This window comes from Suillus paluster (assembly GCF_016628075.1).
Source record: "Suillus paluster strain FC165 chromosome Unknown EDB91scaffold_1, whole genome shotgun sequence".
NCBI classification, from domain to species: domain Eukaryota; kingdom Fungi; phylum Basidiomycota; class Agaricomycetes; order Boletales; family Suillaceae; genus Suillus; species Suillus paluster.
In genome coordinates, this window is record NW_024537561.1 from 388,577 (window position 1) to 403,148 (window position 14,572).

General features: G+C 50.0%; 5 protein-coding genes across 5 annotated transcripts; 4 read left to right on the forward strand and 1 right to left on the reverse strand.

Moving 5' to 3' along the window:
• The first annotated feature begins 119 nt into the window (after positions 1 to 119).
• EDB91DRAFT_1091904 (kinesin domain-containing protein) lies at positions 120 to 6,854 on the forward strand. Its single transcript, XM_041316717.1, has 9 exons — positions 120 to 200; positions 256 to 892; positions 944 to 1,361; positions 1,420 to 2,256; positions 2,311 to 3,134; positions 3,193 to 3,687; positions 3,745 to 3,856; positions 3,913 to 6,232; positions 6,292 to 6,854. The coding sequence occupies exons 1-9, from the start codon at positions 155 to 157 to the stop codon at positions 6,546 to 6,548; spliced, it is 5,946 nt and encodes a 1,981-aa protein (XP_041184150.1). The 5' UTR covers positions 120 to 154; the 3' UTR covers positions 6,549 to 6,854.
• Positions 6,855 to 6,860: 6 nt separating this feature from the next.
• Positions 6,861 to 8,903, forward strand: EDB91DRAFT_1091910 (uncharacterized protein). The gene is made up of 13 exons (XM_041316718.1): positions 6,861 to 7,048; positions 7,107 to 7,348; positions 7,402 to 7,466; positions 7,527 to 7,609; positions 7,656 to 7,793; positions 7,854 to 7,881; positions 7,932 to 8,067; positions 8,125 to 8,142; positions 8,205 to 8,235; positions 8,302 to 8,371; positions 8,421 to 8,481; positions 8,531 to 8,563; positions 8,613 to 8,903. The coding sequence occupies exons 2-13, from the start codon at positions 7,193 to 7,195 to the stop codon at positions 8,721 to 8,723; spliced, it is 930 nt and encodes a 309-aa protein (XP_041184151.1). The 5' UTR covers positions 6,861 to 7,048; positions 7,107 to 7,192; the 3' UTR covers positions 8,724 to 8,903.
• A 311-nt stretch (positions 8,904 to 9,214) lies between these two features.
• Positions 9,215 to 10,906, forward strand: EDB91DRAFT_1091922 (white collar 2 type of transcription factor). The gene is made up of 5 exons (XM_041316719.1): positions 9,215 to 9,581; positions 9,648 to 9,867; positions 9,947 to 10,325; positions 10,386 to 10,460; positions 10,516 to 10,906. Exons 1-5 carry the CDS (start codon positions 9,251 to 9,253, stop codon positions 10,621 to 10,623), a joined length of 1,113 nt encoding a protein of 370 aa, XP_041184152.1. The 5' UTR covers positions 9,215 to 9,250; the 3' UTR covers positions 10,624 to 10,906.
• A 1,450-nt stretch (positions 10,907 to 12,356) lies between these two features.
• On the forward strand, positions 12,357 to 14,049 carry EDB91DRAFT_1091925 (WD40-repeat-containing domain protein). The gene is made up of 6 exons (XM_041316720.1): positions 12,357 to 12,587; positions 12,645 to 12,730; positions 12,792 to 13,012; positions 13,064 to 13,246; positions 13,300 to 13,427; positions 13,480 to 14,049. Exons 1-6 carry the CDS (start codon positions 12,515 to 12,517, stop codon positions 13,977 to 13,979), a joined length of 1,191 nt encoding a protein of 396 aa, XP_041184153.1. The 5' UTR covers positions 12,357 to 12,514; the 3' UTR covers positions 13,980 to 14,049.
• EDB91DRAFT_1091928 (DASH complex subunit Dad3-domain-containing protein) lies at positions 14,050 to 14,566 on the reverse strand. The gene is made up of 3 exons (XM_041316721.1): positions 14,370 to 14,566; positions 14,213 to 14,311; positions 14,050 to 14,161 (listed from the first exon to the last, which is right to left on the reverse strand). The coding sequence occupies exons 1-3, from the start codon at positions 14,484 to 14,486 to the stop codon at positions 14,069 to 14,071; spliced, it is 309 nt and encodes a 102-aa protein (XP_041184154.1). The 5' UTR covers positions 14,487 to 14,566; the 3' UTR covers positions 14,050 to 14,068.
• Positions 14,567 to 14,572: the final 6 nt, after the last annotated feature.

Below are 14,572 nucleotides of genomic sequence, written 5' to 3' on the forward strand. Positions count from 1 at the left end.
GTGGCGTTACATAAGTATCACGACCTTAATTGCGTCAACCTAAAATTAGCCTTCGGCAGCGATTCGGGAATGTCCGTTATACTGGTGTGTACATTGTGAAAGTTGTGCGAAGTGCTTACTATTAGCACTAGCACTAGTCTCGTCAATAACTACGATGGCGCCCTCGTCGTCTTCGGGCGCGTCGACGTCCGTGCAAGTCGGTGAGCTATACACTTTTTATTATTCATGGCCTTGTTATTTATTTTCTGATTACAGCTCTGCGCATACGGCCAACGACTTCACAGGACACTGTATCCATTCCCGCTCGTTTTCAACGGACGGTCATTCATGCGGCGTCTTCCACTATTGTGAACGTAGATGCTTCTTCCGCTAGCCCCACTGCATCTGGTTCTGCTACTGCCGTCGCAACTCCATCCACTTCTATCGGGAAAAAGCAGGTTTTCACTTTTGATCAAGTTCATCCTCCAACTGTTACCCAGCATTCGCTCTTCACCAGCACTGCCAAGCCTCTCATCTCGCGTTTCATGGAAGGATTTAACTGTACAATTCTCGCTTATGGACAAACAAGCAGCGGAAAGACATTTACCATGACTGGCGTGGACCTTGATGCGGACCCCTCGGATCCTAATAATGGCATGGGCATCATACCGAGAGCTGTCTCTACTATATTCTCGCAGGCGAGAAAACTTAAGGAACAACGTGGCGGTACCTGGAATTACAGCATAAAGGGCTCGTTTATAGAAGTGTATAACGAGGATTTGATCGACTTGCTCAGTTCCGACGAGGCAACTGGGTTGCGGCGCGAGGTACAGATTAGAGAAGGGAAAGACGGTTCTATAATTTGGGGCGGCCTACGTGAAGTATCAGTGCGAAATAGCAATGAAGTCATGAAGTAAGTCTTCTTCCTTTAGCAGTGATTTAGCTGAGGACATGGATTTTATAGCCTTATCCGCCAGGGCACTTCAATAAGAAGAACGAATGAGACGGATATGAACGCTCAATCGTCTCGTTCGCATGCCATCTTTTCTCTGACATTGACCCAGAAGAAATACACCGGCTCTGGCGTACCACCTCGTTCATCTTCGCCATTACCTCCTGGCGGTCGTTCCCCGTCGCGTCTCGCTCGCCCTGGATCGTTGTACACCACTGGCAGTTCCCCCAGTGCAAGAGTGTCCTCGCCTACTATGGGTAGGCCAGCGACTCCGAGTTTCCAGGCAGCTATGGGACGAGGCGGAGGGCTGCGTCCTGCAAGTGCTCTTGGTCTTCGCCCTTCTGAAAACCGACAAGATGATGATGAGAGCGGCGAGTGGACCACTATAGTGTCCAAGTTTCACTTCGTTGACCTGGCTGGTTCGGAGCGCGTATGTTTATGCATGCAAATTTGGTCTCGAGATTTTGATATGCTAACCTCCATTTCAGTTAAAACGTACCGCCGCTGCGGGCGAGCGGATCAAAGAGGGAATATCCATCAACAGCGGTCTCCTCGCTCTCGGAAACGTCATCTCGGCACTCGGTGACCCTTCACGTGCGAAGTCGCATACTAACTCTCACGTCCCCTATCGCGACTCCAAGCTTACCCGCCTCCTTCAAGACTCGCTTGGTGGCAATGCACATACTCTCATGATCGCTTGTGTCAGTCCCACAGAGTGGAACGTTGGTGAAACTGTCAATACCCTGAAGTATGCCAACCGCGCCCGAAATATCAAGAACCGTGCGGTTGTCAATGAAAAGGAAGATGGTTGGGACGATATCGAATGGCTACAAGGAACAGTCACGCGTCTCCGCAAGGAGGTCAAACAAATGAAAGAAGGTGGCGCCATCATTCCTTCTAGTTCCGCACATTCCCCTGCGGCAGTGCCGGATGGACACTCCAAAAAGATCCTTGCACAGATGTCAGACCTTCAGAATAATTACGAAAGTCTGCGCGAGAAATACGTGGAGCGAACAGAAGACCTGACTCGCCTACGTCGCGAGATTGGGGAGCGTCACCGCACTTCATCTGGCGGGACTGTAGGCGGTACAGCTAAATACGAAGAGATCGTTGGACCTGTCATCGAGGAATACGAGAAGACCATCAGCGCGATGGAGGCCGAGTTAGGCCTCAATCGGGCTGCGTTGAGACTCACCAATGAGATGATGGAGGAAAAAGAAGAAGAATTTGCCCAGATCACAGAGAGACATTCTGCAACCGAATTATATGTTGAGGAGCTCCGTACCCGCCTGGCGAAGCTTACGGAACGGGAAGCATCAACTGAGGTTCGCGATGGCTTTATATTAAACCAAACATATTTCTAATCAAATTGTACGCAGGCTTATGTCCGTGACCTTGAGGAGAAGATGAAGTCTTCTGACGAAACGTCTATGTCATCGAGCGAGTCGCTGACTGACCTGAAGCGCGAGGTCTCCCGTTATAAGGAGGCTGAATCGCACTCAGCCTCGTACATAGCTGACCTTGAAGCTCGCCTCGCCCGCTCTGACGAATCGGCGCTGACCTTGCAGCAGACGATTGAGCGACTCGAGAGCGACTGTGAACGTCGAAGAGAGGAGGTGGAGGCTCTGAAGACACGCTTAGAGGATCTCAGTCAGGACGGTGCTAGTTGGCGGACCGATCTCGAGGAAAGGGAGAGGAAGGTTAAAGAACTAGAGCAGAAGATGGAAGCCTGGGAGCGGAAGAGGAAGGAAGCCAACGAAGATCGCATCCGGCTGGGTGACGTGGTTGGTGAGGTCGAGCTGGCGAAACGCAGCCTCGAGTCCTTGAACGGCACGAGCACTAAAGTCAATTCTGTGGGTACTTCCGGTGCCAGCACACCTGCTACAGTGGACCTTTCCGTCGATAATCAATTGATCGCACTGCGAGAAACTCATGCCGCGACACTGATAGACCTTTCATCGATTTCCAAGAAGTACCAGGATGCCCTACAGGAGATCGCTGATCTGGCTGCTCAGATTCAAGAAGCTAAACTCAGCAATCCGACGATACCAGAGACTTCAGCCGTTGATAAAGTGGAATTTCCGATGCCCCGTCGTCGAATGACATCCTCCAAGAGTCGAGAAGCTCTTGCCGATCCTCCATATGATGCAGCTGGTCGACGTCTTTTTTTCAGGCAAGCGGCCTCCGTAGAGTCTCTTGGGAGGTATGTTTCGTCTCCTGCAATAATCTGCGTTTCATCGAGTTTGAATTTTTTTTTGCAGGTCACTACCTCAATCAGTCCCACAATCGCTTTCGCTTTCACAAGAACTCTCATCAGCGAGATCTCGAGAGCCTTCGGTATCGAGTCACGGAAGCAGTGGTTCCATCTCGTATTCTCCATCTCACCGTCCGAACCTATCCATCTCTCTTTCCAACCTCAATGGCGTCACCACTCCCACTGAACAACGCTCTGCGGTGAGCATGGAGAAGGAGATTATGCGCTTGCAAGAGGTTCTAAGGGAGCGTGAAGCTGAGATTAGCGCTCTTGAGTCCTCGCTGAAGGAAAAGGAACAGATAACGCCAACTCCGTCTGAACCGCATATTCTCCATTCCACCGAAGCGGACAATTTGACACACCTCTCGCCCAAAACGATTCAGAAGTTCGATGCTGTTCGCAAGAGCATGAGGCTACATCACGGTCTCATCCCTCATGTCGACGCCGACGTTTCTGATAATGATGTTGACGAATCGCTTGACAGGCTAAATGAACTTATGCTGTATGTTCATAGTTTATATCCTATTCTTTTTTTTCTGATCCCTCGTCCGTTGTCCAGGTCGATGGCTCAGAAGGAGTCTCAGCACAAAGAAGTCGTTGATTCACTTCATAGCCAACTCGCTCAGGTGCAACGTGCGCACGATGAGTTGACTACTCTTTCTAGGGATCAGGTGGGCAGAAATCTTTCTCTTGACTATCATGCATATCAGACACTGATGACATGCAGGCGCTGAACATGTCGACCGAACTTGAAGGTCTCCGTGCCAAACACCACGGGGATCTTTTCGAGTTGGAGGCAGTCAAGCAGCATGAGGCGGAGCTTCTCGCATCTATCAAACAAGCTGAGGAGAGTCACGCTGCCGAGCTTGCGGAGCTAAGGTCTGAACACGAGGAGGCTCTTCGTGCGAAAGGAGTCGAGGTCGAGGAACTAATCTTTCGTCTGAAAGACGAGCATGAGACATCTCTGAATACTCTGCGAGATCAGCTGTCAGAAGCATCTACAGCTCTGGCGAAGGCTCTGGAGGAGCACGAGAGTGCGTTTGGAAAGCTTCAAGCTGAGCACGAGGAGGTCCTCCAGCGACATACTCAAGAGGCCAAGGAGATTCTCGAGCGTACCGTCGAAGAGCACCAGCACGCTATGGCCAATTCCCAATCTGACCACGCGGAAGTCTTGAAGTCCAAAGACGAGCAAGCAGCCACCGACCTCCACCGCACCGAAGAGGAGTACTACAATGCGCTCACTAAACTCCGCAAGGACCACGCAGATGCTTTGCAGAGGCAAGCTGACGAAGCCGCTGCAATGCTTGAGCGCCTGCGCGAGGATCACGCTAGCGAACTTCGCATGGCTGAGAAAGCTCGCGAATGCTCTTTGTCAGAGTCAGAGTCGTCTCGTGATTCGGTGCTCCGTGACCTTCAGGACGAGCATGCTGCTGCTGTTGCGAGAAAGGAGGCTGCATATGCGGAAGACGTGGAGAAACTCAAGGCTGAACATGTGCGTCTCCTTTCGAGCAAAGAAGAGGACTACAGAGCAAGGCGCGAGCATATGAAATCTGAGCATGCGACTGCCATGGCTGTCCTCAGGGAGGCGTCGGAAGCTCAAGTGGAGCAGCTCACGAAGACCCTAACACGTCTAGAAGAAGAAGCTGCTGCCACAGTCGCGAAGTTACGCAAGGAGCATGAATCTGCTACTCAGGCTCTGACAGATCAGCATACAGCGTTGGTGCTACAAATCGCTCGTGGTCATGAGGAGGAAACTGCTCAGCTCAAGTTGTCACATACCTCTGCCCTCGAGGACGCGGTTGCCAAGGCTCGGGATGAACACGCATCCCTCCTCACCTCTCATGCAGCGGCAATCGCGAATCTCAAATATGAGCACCAGATGTCACTCGCCGAAGTTGAAGCGTCCCTTATTACCGCTCAAGAGAAGCACGCTTCCGACCTTGAAGAGTCTCGAACAGCGAGCGAGCGTATGCTTGCTGAGGAACGGGAACGCCTTGCTGCCACCATCACCGACCTTGAGCAGAAACACTCTGATGAGCGTGATGCTCTCCGCAAGGATCAAGATCTTCTCCATCAAAAACTGGAGTCCCACAAAGTCGCGATCAAGGATGCTCAGGAACAAAGTGAACGGGGATTGCTTGCAGAACGGCAGCGCTCGCATTCGGCAGCAACTGAGCTTGAGGAGAAGCACTCTGCTGAACGCACCTCGATGCGCAAGGACTACGACATGCTTGTTCAGGAGCTTGAGGCCCACAAAGCTGCCGCAAGTGACTTCGTGGCAGTACGTGTACAGCACGAGAGGACTCTGTCCGAACAGACGACCACCATGGCATCCTTGGAAGAAGACTTGGCTGGTGTACGATCGGAGAAAGCGGACCTTCAGACGCAGGTTACCAAACTGATGGCTGAGCTGGAGAACACCCGGTCAGAGAAGGCCAAGTTCATCCAGGAAGCATCCAAGCGCGAGTCATTGGTTGACGAGCTTGACAGACATCGCTCCCTTATCGCTGAGATGCAAGAGAACCTTCAGCGCGTCAAGGACGAGAAAGACAACTTACAAGTGGAGAGGCATAAGCAAGAGACTGCCATGCGCGATATGCAAGCACAGATTGCACGCCCATCGGTAGCTCAGGAGACCTCGACACCCCGGGCAACACCTGATCGCAATATCTCTTTCACTCGTCTCAATGGTATGGCCAGCAAGCTTCCTCCCCCCACACCCCCGCCATCCATGCCTCCGCCACCAGCGCCAAAAACTCAGGAATCCCAGTTCAGTATATCTACCCAGTCTTCTGTTATGTCTTCGAAAGACTCCACTGCCGAGTCTCCTGCTACATCAGTTGCTTCCGTACTTCCACCTAGCGGCCCTCAGGTGGACTCCAAGGCTATTGCGGCCAAGCTTGAGGACCAGGCGAAGCATATCAACGAGCAGGAGGTGATGATCAAAACGCTCAACAAGCAGCTCTCTCACTGTGAGAGCGATTTGGCTACTCATATGGATCTCGTGAGCACGTTGGAGACATCGTTGAGCGACTCTGAGAAGAATCGTATGTATCTTTGTCTGCTTATCGTGACGTTTGGATTAACCAATATGTTTCTCTCGCAGTCCGCAAAGCGCGTATGCAAGCAACAGAGCTTGCGAGGGAACGAGACTCAGTTAATTCCCAAATTGAGAGCCTTCGCAACGAGTTACAGGAAGCGCGCCGTGAGGTCGTCACTGTTCGGAAATCTATTGTCGAAGAGAAACAGTCCCTGGAATCGCGCCTCGACGAAGAACGCCGTGCGAAGGAACGTGCTCGTGCGCAGCTTGACTCACGGATGGAGGAGCTACAGAAACGAAAATCGAAGTTCGCCTGTCTATAGCGTTCTTGTCAAGTTATATTTGCGACCAGTGAGCTGTTACGATCCATGCCTTGACATCCTTGTCGCACCTCTATGCCTATCATTTTTGCACTCGCGTCAAGTCCTCCCTTGCTTTTTATACCAGTCTTTGCGTTTGTCTCTTGTGTCTTGATACCCCTTCGCTGTGGAGCTAGTTTATCGCGTCTACTATGGGTATCCCAAGTATGTTTGTCCGTACTGGCTACTACACATGTTATAATACCATACAGTTCGGATCTTTACCGATTATGATACGCCGCGGTGTTGTAATTGTGGCGGTCGCCGTTCGCGAGTCAGGTGCGTGTCCTCCATCATGTGAACCTACTGTGTAGGATACCCCACGCTGTCTATGAGTCTATGATACCAGTTCGACATGTTTATGCATTAACGCGTCAAACGCTGAGGATTTTTCTTGAATATTATAAGGCATTGGTACCGATAATATTCCCCGCGGCCGTATAATATTCCCCGCAAAATTTGAGGTGGAGAAATGTCGTAAGTGGTGTTTGTCGGACCGGCTTAACTGAGATTATTATGTAGTTTGGGCGCGGCCACTTTAAATTCCATTTCTCAACCAACGGTCGAACTTTGCCTCCTCCCACCATCCTTCTAGATCCCACATCGTTATGCCTTTCAACTTTTTTGCTCGTGCTGTCCCCGCCGTCCCGCGATCGATGGTCCTAACCCGCACCCTCCAGCCCCGCGTAAGATTCCAGAGTACCGCACCAGCAAAGCCGAACCGTGTTCCGCGTGTCCTCCCTTCGTTCTCCCTTGAGGGAAAGGTGACCTGTTGGCCTTTGAAGCTCGATGTATAAGTGGTCTAACTATTATTTAGGTTTGTCTAGTTACTGGTGCTGCTAGAGGTCTAGGTAATGAATTCTGTCGTGCGTTCATCCAATCGTTCGTCTTCACAGCACTCCTTCATTTTACCTTGATGGACTAATCCATTTTCGATTCTAGGGGATGCACAGAACTAGCTATTGTTGATCTGAAGGAGAGCGAGGCGCAAGCTGCCGCTTCTGAGTTAGTATCGAACGCATGCGGTTTGTAATACGCTGTGTGCCTGGGACGCTACTGAAGAGCATCAAGTTAACAGCGACATGACTCCGGAAGACTTCAACGTTATCGGTGTAGGATGTGACGTGTCCTCGGAGTTATCTGTGCAGCGCGCATTTGAGCAAGTCATGGACACCTACGGGCGATTGGATGCGGTAGTTGCATCTGCAGGTCAATTCTTGTGTCTTCCGCAGCACTAACCAGGAACCTGAAATAATATGCAATGCACAGGAATTGTGGAGAACTACTCCGCATTTGAGTAAGTAGCTCCGTCCCGAGCACTCCATGGAGCTGACGACCTCATCATAGCTACCCCTTCGACCGCATAAAGCGCTTGTATGACATCAATGTTCATGGAGCCTTCTTTACTGCGCGAGAAGCCGCTCGGAACATGATTCCTCAGGGAGGTGGATCCATCGTCTTTGTTGCTAGCATGAGCGCATCGGTATGTTGGTCTTCCGAGACGTCCTTATGACACGAAATTCTGACGGTGTCCGTATAGATCATCAACATTCCGCAGGTGAGCCCATGATGCAGGAAGGAATTTGTTAACGGGATCTGACCGACATCTCTCGGGGATAGCCGCAAACACCTTATAATGCTTCGAAAGCGGGTACGTCCCACAATCTACAGTCCCTGGAAATCCCAAGGGGGTACTGATGTGATATCACTCTGATAGCGGTGCGTCACATGGCTTCAAGTTTGGGAGTTGAGTGGGCAAAGAAGGGCGTGCGCGTTAATACACTGAGGTTCGTCTTGCGTTGCCTGTTGCCGACTACTGGCTGACACGTCATGAAGTCCTGGCTACATGTTGACAAAGCTTACCAAAACCATCCTCGCCCATGACCAAGATTTGAAGGTTGGTGCATGTCGCTAAACCTCCTCGCTGAAAGCTGATTATGGTGCAGAAAACTTGGGAAAGCTTGACGCCCATGGGCAAGGTGAGATGAACCTAGCGGATTTGGACAAAGTACTGATTGCAAGAACTAGATGGGTGAACCAGAGGACTTGGCTGGTGCTATCGTGTTCCTCGCAAGTGATGCGTCCAAATTCATGACCGGAGCCGAAGTTCGCGTGGACGGAGGCTACTGCGTTATTTAAGCCAATGTTCTTATTCTTGGATTTGTCGGTGCCAATGTTGGGAGTAGCATCACATAGAGTTCACTAGAGTACTTTCAGGCGAATGCCTTGTCTATTTGTTGTCTATAATACATAGTTTTATGGTGGGCGAGCGAGTCTACCGGGTTCCGAACAAATAAACTACGTAACAGTTGCTTGTCCAGCTCTGATGTGAGTGTAAGTCTAATGTTTGAATCTCTCTAATGGGCGAAATACGGGAGCACGATACACGAATTCGGAGACTACGAGTTCGAGGGTGACTTCGACTTTTGAATATTTGTTTCTAGATGAGGTGAAAGGTGTGCCAAGGTCCTCGATTTGAAGCTACGAGAACGACGAGGAAAACGGAAGAAAGCGAAAGAAGGAAAGTGAGTAACCAAAATAAGGCTAAGCGGCTGTATTAAATTGACGTTAACCTGCATGACATCATAGCTAGGTATTTAGGCGTTTCCGTTTCGCGAATTCTTGAGTATCTCACTTCTTACTCTTTCAACCGGAGTCAAAATTTCATGTCCTTAAGTTCACAACCCGTGAATGCCACGCATAGGTCTGCCTCGTTGTCCAGATCACAAGACTCGGCCCCGTGCTCATCCTCCAATGTGACTTCAATGTCAAACGCACCCAGCTCCACTCACAACGCGGCGAACTCTATACCGTCCACGTTTGAATTTACCAAACGAAAACGCTGGGCAGATCTTCTCATACACGAACTGTCAGAGGCGATTGTTTTCGTGCTCTCCAGTGACTGCAAGATCTTATTTTGCTCAAGGGCTGTCTCAGAATTACTGGGTTGGCGAGATACAGAACTTATTGACAAGGATCTTGTCGACTTCGTCAACGGTGAACATGATTGTTGCGTTCTCGTCATGTTATCCGCGTGTGCTCATTTGTCGTTCATCTCTTCAGGCGAGGATAAGCATGCTTTCCGTGGGTCGTTTGACCAATCACTGCGCTCGCGCGCGGAAATGTTATCCTATGTTCGGTTCAAGTGTCAAAATGAGTACGCCTCCCACACCAAGGAAGTTCTTTTCGAAGTGAAGGGTTATCCCCACTACATCGATGATGAACCCTATGCGCGCTGCTTCTTTGCAGTGGGAAAACCGTATCCGAGTCGGAATACAGCAATGTAAGTGCATAAGCATCAATACATAAGTCAAATTTCGTGCGCTTTCTTCGGCCGTCTGATGGAACTTACACCCGACTAGGTTAAACACATTCCTTGAGCTCAAGACTGAAAATGAACGGCTGCAGCAGCGCCTCGCAGACCTTAGAATCCGTATTCCGCCACCTTCTATTGCCCATACTAGTCAATCAATGGCTTCTATGTATTCTACACCATCCAGTTCTCGTGGACCTGCACAGTCGGTGACCCTCCGCCCCGTCGGCGACTTAACCGCCACGTGTTATACCACCCATCAGACTGGCATGTCATACGATGACTTAGTGACACAGGCAAATCACCATCAACTACGGGGCTTCACTGACCCTCCCAACGTGCTCGCGTATGGCAACTACGCTCTTGTCGGCCAACAAACGCAGCCGACAGAAGACAATTATGGCGACGATGCTGCCAGAAGGAAAAAGGTGTGTATAACTATGGAACCGTCTGTCTGGATAAACATTTGACCATTATTGGTGTCCTAGATCCGCAAAATGCACGCCGCAGAGCAGTACGTTTGTGTTACATGTGGACGTACAGATTCCCCAGAGTGGCGCAAGGTCTGTCGCTCGCATGTTTTATCTTTCCTGTTTAACTTTGCAAATATCTTCTCAGGGCCCACAAGGGCCAAAAACCCTTTGCAATGCTTGTGGTCTGCGATGGGCAAAACAAGTACGTACTAAACAGGATGAGGAACAGCCTAGCGCAGGACCCAGCACTTGAATCCCGTTCCGTGCCATTCGGCACGCCGCACCTGTCAGCACACAGCCTGTCACGGACGTTTTTTCCTCTTAGTTGATGTTGAGGGTCAGGGGCTAGGCTGTTTGGTGGCATGCGGCTGGCATCTTGTTAAAGAATAGCCAGCCGAGTTGTTTTTGGACCACTTCACGGTATACGACACGACATAGACGCTTCATATACACGGACATGCAATATGTATTTTACATAGATAGTGTGATTTTTACTTGGATACGGTTTCTTGAATCTTATTTTGTGAGAGGTGGTGATCTGGGCTACTTTGCGCGCCGCGATTCCGTTGGTTGATAAGATCTTAAGATTCAAAGTCCGCGAAGCGAGGCTTAGTCCCGACAAAGAACGCACAAAGAACGAGTACATTGGCTTGGTTTCCGTTGAGTTCTGTGAGATGAATACTGGTCAGGCTGGGCAGGATCGAGTACTAGCGAGATTACAATTGACCGGGCCGCGCAAGAGGTTTAACCCATGTTCCAGGGCGATCTCAGGGTCTATATGTCGACATAACAATATGGTAAATCTTCCCTGCCCTCCATGACTTCCACTTCTTACCTAAAGAGGTCGCGGGTGGGAAATTGAGCAAGTCCTGGGCTTTTCTTTGCCAGGGACTTGCAAGTACTTATTTACTTACGATTATGAGCCCTATTACTGGCCCTAGTGAGTCATCACATTTTTGTACATTACATTTGAAGCTAAAAGTGCTATATAATACAATCAAAACCCTGTCAGTTCCGGACCGATGAACAAGGCACTGCCAGTCAACCATAACGTTCTTCAACATGAGTCTGGATGAAAACCGAGGAGTTTTTATTTTTATCAAGGACTCCCCGATCACTCATGATCACCCAAACCCATTCACCTGCATGGGAGCACTTCCATCAGCAAGATCGCCGTACACCCTTTGCAGAATCTATGGAGCTCGTGGACCAAGGACACTCGATCGGCCGCCGGTTGACTCTCATCACGTTGACTTCGGCATCTGGGTTTGGACTAGTGGGCTGAGGCCTGGTTAACATGGACCCGAAAGATACCGAATGTATGGCGCACGCGTAGGTTTGGATTAAACTGAGCTCGTGAAATTGCATAGGCTTGTGGCAAGTACTTTATTTCTAGATATCGTCATAGACGCGTGAGAACCACGGTCAACCTTGGGATGAAGATGAAGGCCGTCCTCATCAATCCATTCTGCAAGGAGGGTGAACTCGTGATAAAGTTCAGCAAAAAACAACGAATTCTCTCTAGATCTGACCGATGGGCTGATTAGGGTCGAGACGACGTTCTTAATAAAAGCTTTAAAATATCAAAGCGTGCTCTCAGCGCTCAGCAGTGAACTGACGATGCCCCGCCGCACTAGAGGCATCTGAATCCTACAACCCGTCAGCACATGGTGACCAACCTCACAAGTTGGCTCCAGCGCTCCGTCAGAAACTATGAATTCGTTATCACCTTAAACATCGATGTGGTGTAAAAACGTCGCCTTCCCCATAAGCCTAAGCGTCCAAGGGTCTCAAGAACAGCTGAAGTAATCATTTCGAGGAGCAGGAAGCCTATGACATTGCAACGGCAGCCGCTGGCTTGCAGTTTGAGGATAGTTTGATTGACACGCAATAACTTTGAGACCGATAATCAAGTAAGCTGGGTGGTGGAGGAAGAGGTTCGAACTTAGCTAGTGTCCGGAGGTAGACCAAATAGAAGGAACTTGAAGATAGTCGTTCTCCTTCGAAGTTCTGCACTTGGGTTTCCATAATATCACGTGCCCATACTGATATTACAACTCTTCCTAACTCCCATCTGCAGAGTAGACTGCCCGTCCTCTGCTCGCCGACAAGCTGTTAATTAACATAAATCTGTTCACGACATCATGTCTGCGCCAGAAGTGTACCAAATCGCTAAAATTCCAGTTACGTGCCACGCATTCAACGCGGACCGCAGTCGTACGTCCTTCAATAGATTCTTTGAATGCTAAGTAGTGAACGTCTCTATCGACACAGAGGTTGCTGTGAGCTTGAACGACAATAATGTCCAGATCTACGCAAAGCAGGGCAAGGAGTGGATTCTATCTGAGACGCTCTCCGAGGTGTGTTTTAATCAGTCCATACTGGTTCATCAACATGCACCGACTACTACTGCTTCTTCAGCACGATAAACTGATCACGTCTATTGATTGGGCCCCGAACTCCAACCGCATCGTCACCGCCTCGCAAGACCGTAATGCATACGTCTGGTCCCTCTCTCCCGATCCGCTCACTGGAAATCTGGTGTGGAAGCCTACCTTGGTACTTCTTCGCATCAACAGGGCGGCTACCTTCGTTCGCTGGAGCCCCAACGAGGATAAATTTGCAGTTGCCAGTGGTGCAAGGTACATACGTTTTTCCTTTGGAAATAATGTGGTTTCATCAGATGTTCATAGGGCGATTGCCATTTGCTCATTTGATCCGGAGAACAATTGGTGGGTGGCAAGGCAGCTCAAGAAACCAATCAGATCGACCGTCCTTTCTGTCGACTGGCATCCGAACAATGTCTTACTGGCAGCGGGGAGCGCCGATATGAAGGCACGGGTGTTCTCGGCTTATATCAAAGATGTAGACAAGAGGTGATTGTAGGCTCTGGACAACGACGGACATAATTTTAACCGTTAATTTTTAGGCCATCGCCTACCATTTGGGGCGAGAAGCTTCCCTTCAACACTATTTGCGGAGAATACACCAGCCCCGCAGGCGGATGGGTTCATGCAGTTGGCTTCTCTCCTTCTGGCGATATCCTCGCTTTTGCTAGTGAGTCGTATGATGTTCATGATGCCGGCAAGACGACGTACAATTTTCACAGGTCATGATAGTTCTATCAATATCGTTTACCCTGGTGGTCCCATGGTTTACAATATTCGCATCAGCTCTTTGCCGTACGTGACTTTAGCCTGGACTTCCGAAGATGCTCTGGTTGCGGCTGGCCATGATTGTCAGCCTGTCGTTTTCTCTGGCTCGGAGCAGGGCTGGGCCCTTGTCGGCACTTTGGATGACACCACCGCTTCCAGTGCATCAAAGGCTCCTGGTGCAAGGACTGGGACTGTTGGGAGGTTGAACAGTGCAGCATTCAACACGTTTAGGAACGCGGATACGCGTGGACAGACTGGCGGAGCAGACACTGCTGCTGACACAGAAGTGCTCACTGTGCATCAAAACACAATCACGAGCGTTAGGCCGTACGCGTATAGCGGCGAGGGAATTGTTAGCAGCGTGAGTACTACTGGCGTGGATGGAAAGCTTGTCATCTGGGATGTTAATGCTGTGTCGGCTCTTACTGGGAAGATGGGCGGGTTGCGGGTTTGAGGCCATAGTACATTGTTGTACAATTAATTGTACGGTGAATAATGCAGTTCGTAAGTGTGTGGTATAGGTTTCTACTCTTTGGATGTGTATCATTTTCGTAGCGTCGTGTCAGTTGTCGCGTACGGATATCCCACCTCCTTGACAGGCTGCTCGTTGATGACGCCCCAAACTGATGCTTTGAACTGGCAACCGCATCAGCCTGGAATCACAAAAGCGATGAGGTATCGGCATACCAGTGTCAACACCAGGCCCATTTTTCGCTCTAGCACTCTCAGACGTGCAATAAGATTCTCATCTGGTCCTTCGGATAGCTGTTTCGTAGTAACGGTCAACTGTCATATCATCACAGATCAGGATTATGCCCATTCCTTACTCGAAGATGCGACCCACATCTTTCACATGTTGCGATAGTTTGGCGTACTCCCACAGAACATCCGCCTCCAACGCGGTCAGACTGGGGTGCGACTCATACGGGTTCACGTCGAATATGCCGCTCGTCGCAAACATTTTTATGAAACCCACAAAGGACGTCGCAGACAGGTATGACCTTCAGATCTTCAAGCGTGTCTTGTCTTGCCAAGTGTGCGATGAGC

Excerpts from the sequence above, each read along its gene's own strand:
- EDB91DRAFT_1091904 (XM_041316717.1), top strand. The coding sequence starts at position 155 with ATGGCGCCCTCGTCGTCTTCGGGCGCGTCGACGTCCGTGCAAGTCG. Across the intron at positions 3,135-3,192 it reads TCCGTAGAGTCTCTTGGGAG|GTCACTACCTCAATCAGTCC; the intron begins GTATGTTTCGTC and ends TTTTTTTTGCAG. Across the intron at positions 3,857-3,912 it reads CTACTCTTTCTAGGGATCAG|GCGCTGAACATGTCGACCGA; the intron begins GTGGGCAGAAAT and ends GATGACATGCAG.
- EDB91DRAFT_1091910 (XM_041316718.1), top strand. The coding sequence starts at position 7,193 with ATGCCTTTCAACTTTTTTGCTCGTGCTGTCCCCGCCGTCCCGCGATCG. Across the intron at positions 8,482-8,530 it reads CCCATGACCAAGATTTGAAG|AAAACTTGGGAAAGCTTGAC; the intron begins GTTGGTGCATGT and ends ATTATGGTGCAG. Across the intron at positions 8,564-8,612 it reads GCTTGACGCCCATGGGCAAG|ATGGGTGAACCAGAGGACTT; the intron begins GTGAGATGAACC and ends TGCAAGAACTAG.
- EDB91DRAFT_1091922 (XM_041316719.1), top strand. The coding sequence starts at position 9,251 with ATGTCCTTAAGTTCACAACCCGTGAATGCCACGCATAGGTCTGCCTCG. Across the intron at positions 9,582-9,647 it reads TCTTGTCGACTTCGTCAACG|GCGAGGATAAGCATGCTTTC; the intron begins GTGAACATGATT and ends TCATCTCTTCAG. Across the intron at positions 9,868-9,946 it reads CCGAGTCGGAATACAGCAAT|GTTAAACACATTCCTTGAGC; the intron begins GTAAGTGCATAA and ends ACACCCGACTAG.
- EDB91DRAFT_1091925 (XM_041316720.1), top strand. The coding sequence starts at position 12,515 with ATGTCTGCGCCAGAAGTGTACCAAATCGCTAAAATTCCAGTTACGTGC. Across the intron at positions 13,247-13,299 it reads ATCAAAGATGTAGACAAGAG|GCCATCGCCTACCATTTGGG; the intron begins GTGATTGTAGGC and ends GTTAATTTTTAG. Across the intron at positions 13,428-13,479 it reads CGATATCCTCGCTTTTGCTA|GTCATGATAGTTCTATCAAT; the intron begins GTGAGTCGTATG and ends CAATTTTCACAG.
- EDB91DRAFT_1091928 (XM_041316721.1), bottom strand. The coding sequence starts at position 14,486 with ATGTTTGCGACGAGCGGCATATTCGACGTGAACCCGTATGAGTCGCAC. Across the intron at positions 14,312-14,369 it reads TATCGCAACATGTGAAAGAT|TTGACCGTTACTACGAAACA; the intron begins GTGGGTCGCATC and ends ATGATATGACAG. Across the intron at positions 14,162-14,212 it reads TGGGCCTGGTGTTGACACTG|TTCAAAGCATCAGTTTGGGG; the intron begins GTATGCCGATAC and ends TGCGGTTGCCAG.